This window comes from Haliaeetus leucocephalus, unplaced genomic scaffold (assembly GCF_000737465.1).
Source record: "Haliaeetus leucocephalus isolate CR32 unplaced genomic scaffold, Haliaeetus_leucocephalus-4.0 Scaffold657, whole genome shotgun sequence".
Classification (NCBI taxonomy): Eukaryota; Metazoa; Chordata; class Aves; order Accipitriformes; family Accipitridae; genus Haliaeetus; species Haliaeetus leucocephalus.
Genome location: NW_010973093.1, coordinates 110,348 through 118,419, shown reverse-complemented (window position 1 = coordinate 118,419; position 8,072 = coordinate 110,348). Strand labels below are relative to the sequence as shown.

At 63.2% G+C, this 8,072-nt stretch overlaps 1 protein-coding gene across 5 annotated transcripts in view; it reads left to right on the top strand.

Moving 5' to 3' along the window:
* The first annotated feature begins 293 nt into the window (after positions 1-293).
* EPN3 (epsin 3) overlaps positions 294-8,072 on the top strand; it is an 8,513-nt gene continuing 734 nt past the window's right edge. The window contains exons 1-9 of one of the 5 annotated variants that reach the window (XM_010579268.1): positions 295-843; positions 2,244-2,899; positions 3,278-3,396; positions 5,074-5,157; positions 5,445-5,552; positions 5,674-5,758; positions 6,006-6,314; positions 7,203-7,313; positions 7,729-7,950. In XM_010579268.1, the coding sequence (XP_010577570.1) occupies positions 2,329-2,899; positions 3,278-3,396; positions 5,074-5,157; positions 5,445-5,552; positions 5,674-5,758; positions 6,006-6,314; positions 7,203-7,313; positions 7,729-7,950 (1,609 nt within the window). In that variant the 5' untranslated portion in view covers positions 295-843; positions 2,244-2,328. Of the gene's footprint in view, positions 1,016-1,601; positions 1,690-2,243; positions 2,900-3,277; positions 3,397-5,073; positions 5,158-5,444; positions 5,553-5,673; positions 5,759-6,005; positions 6,315-7,202; positions 7,314-7,728; positions 7,951-8,072 lie in introns of those variants that run through there. The other 4 variants (XM_010579267.1, XM_010579270.1, XM_010579271.1 and 1 more) reach the window with 4 other exon arrangements.

Genomic DNA, 8,072 nt, shown 5'->3' with positions numbered 1-8,072 from the left:
CCTCCGCAGTCCCCTGCGCCGGGCCGTGGGGCGATGGGGACCTGTCCCCGCACCCGGGTGTCCTTCTCCCACCTGGCAGCCTCTTGCTCAAGGTCACTGCAGTAATTCCATATGAGCTGCCGGGTGCTGCGGCCTTATCTCCCGCACAGCTTCTGTTTCACTCCCTTTATATTCTTGGGGGGGGGGGGGTGGATATTGCGTTTGATAAACCCCGCTGCCTTTAACACCCCTGGCAGCGCTCCAGCCAGGGCCACGCTCCTCTCACCCCTGTCCCAGCCCCTGCTTCCCATCTCTTCCCGCGCAGACTTCCCAGGCCATCTCGTGGTGGGCAAAGTCCAGCTGGGATCGGGTCTCCGGCCGGGACGACCGGTGTCGGAACCCGTCGCGCTGGACCTGGGGTTTGTCCTGCCGGGAGACCTGTTGGAGGCAGGAGGGACCGTCTTGCCCCAGAGGAGGAGTGCCGGTGTTTGCCGGTGTTTGCCGGTGTTTGCCAGGCCGGTGGCACCTTTGGAAAACGTGACTTTATCTCCTGCCTGGGAGTTGGTGGAAAGCGGAGTGTGGAACCAAGTCCCGGAGGACTTTGCCGTGTCGCTGCCCTTGTTCCGAAGGCGTTTCCGCGCCAGGCGGGCGACGGCGTTGCTGTCCGCACCGTGGGCTCTCCCGGCGGGATCCAAAGGCCGCACTGACGGGCTGCATTGCGAAAGGGAATCGATACAGGGAAGCGTCTTGAGAGAAACTCTGGCCACCTGCGAGTGTGGCTGTGCCAGGATCCATTCTGACTCACGGGGGACGTTGCTGGCGGAGCCGTGGGGCGCCCGGCCGCTGGCCCGCGGGAGCAAGGAGGTGCTGGACTGGTCGCACGGGTTGTGTGGGAGCGTGGCGGGCACCGTGCGTGGCTTGTGGGCACGTCAGCACGGCCCCGGCCCAGCTCCGGTGGGAGGGAGCGGTGTCCCGAGCCGGGAGAGGGCTGGACACGGCACGGCGGCTGCGGTCCAGGGAGGTACCGGCACCTGAGGTGGGTGGTGGGATGGACACCGGTAATCGCTGTCTGCAGGCACTGCTGCACGGGGGAGATACTCCTCTGCCCGTAAGCTTTATCTCTTGGACAGGGAAAAAATTGCCAGTGAGTTTTGCTGCAGCCACGGTGGGAGCTCTGGGAGCAGCCCAGCTCCCCAGCCCTGCGGTGCGGCCCTGCTGAGGGCAAGGCAGCTCCAGGCAGCCTTTGCCTCCTGGCTTTTCTTGGCCCTCTGAGAAAATGAGGGTAAATGATGTCTTCCTACTGTGTAGGGAGAAGGTGAGGATTAGGACTAGCACCGAGTAGAGGATAGAGTTGTGATGTGCTCACCTGAAGACGGGTCCAGACTGACCCACGTCATTTTGCACCTGCATCGGGTGCAGCGCATCCCAAGGACGGGCACTGTCCGCCGGGGATGTTCCAGGGCAGCTCCCGGCTGCGCCAGCCCCTGCCACCCCGGCCCTAGGTCTGTGGGCAGAGAAGGATCAGGCAGCTCGGGGTTTTTGGGAGAGGGGGGGGTTGCGTTATCCATTCTGCTCGCTGACCTGGCGCTGGAAGTTAGCACCCCAAATTCCCCACCCCGCAGCAGCACGCGGTTCTGTACCTGCAGCCTCTCGTGGAAGCCAAATTACTGAGTTTGCTGGGAAAACCCACCCGAGTGGCTGCCAGCACGGGTAAGTCGTGGCAGGCTCTGACTCACGACGGGATTTTGGTTTTGCACAACGCATGCTTGGTGGCACTGAGAACCTTGGGGCGACGGCTGAAGCGAGCGGGGCGGCGTGCAGCTGCAGATAGAGCACCTGGGGGTACAGGGGAGCCCCTGGTTGGCACACGTCCTGAGAGGCCTGAAACCAGCTTTGCCAGGATGGTGGGGCTGAGGCAGCTGGGATCTGGAGGAGGGAGCTGCCATTTTCAGGTAGTTACTTTTAGAAGCAGAAGTGCAGGGTAAAATCTCCTCCAAATGTTGCTGAATCCAGAGCCAAATCTCTTGGCAGCTCTGCAGTGCTAGGTATCGGCTTGCTATGAGATTTTTTTTCCCCTTGAGCATCCTGCATCCTGCATGTCTTTGGGTTAGCGAGTAGTGGCAGCCCAGCAAGGTGCACCTGATGCCCCAATGATGGGTGCTTCCACCTTGAGAAGTGTCCTGGGTGCCAGCCGAGGGCTCTGGGGACGGGTCTCGGTGGCTGGGGTGATACTGAGGTCTCCGTGTCCCTGTTCCCCTCTGCAGGCGCCGGTGAGGCTGCAGCCGTGACTGCTCATCCCTTCTTCACCATTCCTGCCCGCCGCCGGTGGGTCTTCGGCACCGCACAGCCATGACGACCTCGGCACTGCGCCGGCAGGTGAAAAACATCGTGCACAACTACTCGGAGGCAGAGATCAAGGTGCGGGAGGCCACCTCCAATGATCCCTGGGGACCCCCCAGCTCCTTGATGTCAGAGATCGCCGACCTCACCTTCAACACGGTGGCCTTCGCCGAGGTCATGGGCATGATATGGCGACGGCTGAACGACAGCGGCAAGAACTGGCGTCACGTCTACAAGGCCCTCACCCTCTTGGACTACCTCATCAAAACCGGCTCCGAGAAGGTGACCCACCAGTGCCGGGAGAACCTCTACACCATCCAGACACTGAAGGACTTCCAGTATGTGGACCGCGATGGCAAGGACCAGGGCATCAACATCCGAGAGAAGGTGAAGCAGGTGATGGCGCTGCTGAAGGACGAGGAGCGGCTGAAGCAGGAGCGGGCGCACGCTCTGCAGACCAAGGAGCGCATGGCCCTTGAGGGCATGGGCAGCGGCAGCCACCAGGTCTCCTACGGCCGCCGTGCATCGCCCTACGGTGACGACTACGGGCGGGCGCGGGGCTCACCCTCCTCCTTTAACTGTGAGTGATGCTGGCAGCTCGCTTGGGCTCACTCGGGCTCGCTGTGGGCTGGAGGCAGGAGTTGCATTTGGTTTGCACCTACCTGATGCCCAGCGCTCCTCTCCGCCTTTTGGGGGGGTGGTGGTGAAGCCCGTCTCTGTCCCGCGGGCAGAGGTTTGGCTGGGCCAGCGGTGAACCCCAAGAGTGGTGGCAGCTGGCGGTGCCTCAAGCCTTAAACCCACAGCTTGTTCGTGGTAGGGAGCTCTAACGTGGGGCTACGTCCCCTGGGGAAGCCACGCTGTGGAGCTGCGGGCATTGGAATGGGGGCCTGGACGAGGCTGCTGATATGCTCCGCAAAATACCCTAGTCCTGATGCCACCCCTTCCCCTTTTCAACCAGCATCATCCTCATCCCCACGGTTTGCCTCCGACCTGGAGCAAGCGAGGCCCCAGACGACGGGCGAGGAGGAGCTGCAGCTGCAGCTTGCGCTGGCCATGAGTCGGGAAGAAGCAGAGAAGGTACGGGTGGCTCTGCCTGCCCCAGGGCACGCGAGGCCGGGCATCTCCCTGCACCTTGCCTTGTCTGTAGGCATGGTGGGTCATTTCCCTGGGAGGAGGGAGGATTCTGGGGGCTGCCCAAGGCTGGTGCATACACCTGCAACTGCACCAGGCTGCTCGCGCTGTGCCCGGTATCCAAAATCACCAGCAGGCAGATGGAGGCGCGGGCTGTCCCTGCTCCCCGTCCTTGTACCAGCGGGGACAGCACCAGGCTGGGACCCATCCAGCCTCCCAGACCTCAGGGTGAACTTGCGGGGGGTCTTGATTCATCGCGACCCCCCGCCAAACTTGACTGCCCTCTTCCACTGAGGGCTTCTGGTCGAGCTGCCCCATTTCTCTTGCCTTCCTGCGGAGGTTTTAGGAGACGATGCCTTGCCCAGCGCTGCGGTTTGTGTGGTGGGTGGGGGGCTGGCAGTGTCCCTAGGACTGTGCACCAGGCTGGGGGCTCAGTGGGGCTGGGTGCTCCCTCCCACTGGCTGGTCCTTTCAAACCAGTCTAGAAGGAGCTCTGGAAAACCACACCAGGAGGAGCTGAGCAGGGATGCAGGCAGCAAGCGAGCTGCTGTCCCCAACCATGAAACCTCCCCCAGGGTTGTCTCCTCTCCTATCGGCTGGCCCCTTTTCCACCAGGGACGGCTTATTTGCACACCAGCTGAGATTGCCACTGGCTGGCACAGCCTGCGTGGAGCACGTGGGTACGGCTGGACACACAAAGTCAGAGGGACGTGGTGACGGAGGGGCTGTGTGCCCGGGCCGGCGGGTGTCCCCCCTGGGGCTGGCACCGAGCACTGCGAGCTCAGTCCTGCTGGGGCAGGGGACATGCTTTGGAGACGGTGCTTGCTGCTGCCCGTCTTCCCTGCCTGATGGAGGCTCTTTTGGAGATGGAGCAGAGCGTATATCCCTATTTTTGTCCTGGAATTGGAGTATTTATAGCTTCCACAGGCTGCTGCGATGAGCACTGTAGGAACATGCTCTTGAAAGTGTTGCCTGTTGGAATCCATCTGGGCTGCGCATACGTGTGCATGCTCACACATGCTTGTACAGGGGTGCACACATGCACACCCCCACTGGGGTCCCCATTCCCAGTCCCAGCTGGTCCCACGCTGCTGGACAAGCATCATGGGGTGGTGATCAGGGCTGCCCTGGCAGTATGGGGACAGCCTCTCCCCAAAAGCTGCCTCAGATCTGGGTGCTTTTCCCCCAGCAGAGCAGGGCCAGGCAGGATTCCCGCACCGAGGCCAGTCGGCATCACCAACCCTCCTCCCCAGCAAGCTGCCGGGGCAAGGGGACGCCTAATCAATCCCCTCTCCTCCGCCAACTGCATCGGAGTCCCCAAAAACCTCCTGGGGGAGATGCTGGATGCCTAATTTAGGGTTGTCCTAGTCTAGATGCAGAGGCAGGTGATGGGGTAGGGGAAGGAGCTGGGGTAGAGGCCGCAGGGGAGCCTGAGCGGGAGCTGGTTCGAGAGTGTAGGGGCAACGGGCTGGGGGTCCACAGCCAAAGCCGGACGGATGGGCACAGAGATGCTGTGCAGGCAGGTGAGGGTCTGCAGGAGAGGTGGTGGTGAGGACAGGGACCTCCAAGCAGTCCTGCGAGCTGAGGGCAAGCTGAAATGTCACCCCATTTCCTCTGTTGGCAGAAGCCACTTCCTCCAATTTCCAGTACAGATGAAGAAAGGCAATTGCAGCTAGCGCTCGCGCTGAGCAAAGAGGAGCACGAGAAGGTACCTGTGCCCTGCAGCCCCGGGTGCTCCTCTTTCCTTACACTTGGGCTTCTCTCTGGGGCGCTGGAGCCCGAAATGCCACCTTGCTCCGCCACCTGCTTTGCTTTCGCTGCTCTGGGCTGTCTGCTGAGCGCTCTCCCAGCGGGCTCAGCCCCAGAGGAGCCATCTGCTCGGATGCTGGGACTTTTCGGGGATGCGGTGGCAGCTCCTGTGCTCAGTCTGTCTCCTGGAGAAGGTGCTGGCTGCAGGGTTGCTGAGTTCATGGACCCCGTCCCTTGTCCCTGCAGGAGGTGAGGACTTGGCAAGGGGAGAATTCCCTGCTGCAGAGAGCCTCGGAGGAGACTACCCAGGGCAAGGAGGAAGAGGAGGAAGAAGATAAGATGAAGAAAAGCCAGGTACAGCACTGGGGGCATGGATGGCCACACAGCCAGCCACAAAGCCAGCCTTGGGCTCCGGGGCGATCCCGCAGGTCTGCCCTGGGCTTCCCTCACCTCTTTATTCCTTTTCTGTTTGCAGTCCTCTATCCTGGAGCTGGCAGATATATTCGGGCCGGCGCCAGCCCCCTCCAGCCACACGTCTGCTGACCCGTGGGATATGCCAGGTGGGGGCAACTCACAGGCTGCCAAAGCTTGGGACATTGGCAGAAACCTCTCCCTTGCCTCTCCCTCCCCAGTCCCCAGGAGCTCAACAGTAAGGACCTCTTGCTTCTCCTCCCTCCACTGCCCAGTCTGTTACATGCCTGGGTGGTGCTGCTGGAAGCTGTGGTCCCCCGGGCACATCCCTGCCGCTCAGCATCACTCTGTGCCCTGCACCGTTCTGCTCTTCCACAGCTTCCCTTCTTCTTTCAGATATGAAGCCCAAAGCGGAGCCGGCAGCCTCTGCCTGGTCCGGTGCGACTGACCCCTGGGTGCCGGTCCCAGCTGCTGGAGGGGAGCCCCTCTCCCAGGCGAGCGCCTCGTCCCAGCAAACCTCTGCCGGGCCCTGGGATTTCCCCCGTGGCACCACTGCAGCCTCTGACCCTTGGGGGAAGGCACCCTTGTCTTCTGGCTTCCCTGCTGCGGACCCCTGGGGGACAGCATCGCCCCCCACCCAGGTCTCTGGTTCTACACCAGCTGCCGATCCTTGGGCCGCTGTGGCCGAGCAACCTCCTAACCCTGGTAAGAGGCTCAATGATGGGCGTTTTGGCTTTGCTGGGGATGGCGGGCTGCGTTGGCCATCACTGCCCTCCCGCAAGTGGGTATCCTGGGGTGCTCCCCCTTCCTCCCACAGCCAGCTCTGCAAACACCCCCCCGTGCTGCTCTTCTGCCCTGCAGCGGGACCTCCGCTCGCCCCTCGGCATCCTGAAAACTTCAAGGAACTTTTAGGCTTTATCTCTGCACAGAATAGGCTGCTTTAATTAACATGGCACAGTTAACAGAGCCCTCCCGTGGGAGCAGATCGCAGCCACCGCACCGGTCCAGCAGCAGGGCGATGGTGTGTCCCCCCCCCCGCTGATACCTGTCTGTCTGCTCACCCCAAACCAGCCCTGCGTGCCCTGCCAGGACGGACGGTTGCTGCTCGCAGATGCCACGTTGCAGATGGGGAAACGGCTGTAGGAGTAGCCTGTGTTTCAGAGCTCAGTGCCGCTCTCGGTTCCTCCTCGGTGCTTCCTTTGGCCCCGCGGAGATACCGTGTGTTCCGCCCTCAGTTTTCGTCCCTGGGGAGGAGAGCAGAATCCGGCCTGGGGGCCAGTGCTGGTTGTTAAAGCTTTCCTGCAGACCTGTCCCCTCTGCCTGTCCCCGCTGGGGCTGGCAACTGCAGGGGGATGGCTGCGAGCGGTGTAGGGGCTGCCTCGGTCTGCAATGACCCCCAATGGTCTGGCTCATCTTAGCCCTGCTGCCCCGGGCCGGTGCACGTTCCCGACCCCCAGCCCCGTGCCCCCCCACCGCACGCCCTCTTCTCTGTCTCCTTGCAGGCAGCCGCCCCTGCCTCTCTCCTGTCTGTACATCTCCTGCCTCTCACCTCCCCGCTTGCTCCCCTCCTTGAGTCTCACCTCTTCCCCCCAGCTCCAGGGGGGGACGCTTTCGACCTGTTTGCAAAGCCGCCCGAGCCAGCCGAGCCGCCGGAGCAAGAGCCCTCTCAGCCACCCTCCTCGGCCAAGTCCAACAGCCCCGTCGGTAAGAGCCGGGGGAGCGGGCAGGGGCCGATTTGGGCAGGTGGGGACAGGGACCTGTCCCTGCCCATCGCAGAGAGGCAGCTCCAGGGCTGGCCAGGCTGTGCGTGGCTGCTTGCTGGCGTGGCCAAAGCATGTTCCCACCTGCAACCACGCGTGCCGTGGGCTTGGGCTGCCCCGTAGCCGAGGGGGCAGCTCCAGGCCCTGCGTGTCACCCATTTCCCCGACCCCGTCGCCTCCCGCGGCGGCTCGGGGGGAGCTCGGGCACGCCACACCGCAGCCTCAGCCCCACCGCACCGAGCTGTGAACTGGGACGAGACGTGCCATTAGCTGCCCTGTGCGGTGACAGGGGGATGCCGTCACCCTCAGTTTCTCACCGCTGGCTCACGCGACTTGTCTTCCCCCCCCCCCAACCCCAGAGCTGGACCCCTTCGGCGACCTGTTCCCCAGCACCAGGCAGGATGGGACGAAGAGCTTCGACCTCGCCAACCTGGCCGACTCCCTGCCCGAATCCGGCAAGGAGCGGAAGGACTGTAAAACCCCCGAGGCCTTCCTCGGCCCCGCCGCCTCCTCCTTGGTCAACCTGGACTCCCTGGTCGCGCCCGCGCCGGCCTCCAAGACGCGCAACCCCTTTCTCTCGGGTAGGTGCCAGTGCTGTGGTGCGGGCTGCCGGCCGGGGGCTTCCCTGGGCTGGATGGAGGGGTGTTTGGGGGAGGAAGAGGAGGAGGACGGGGACGGGACGGGACGGGACGTGGCTGCCCTG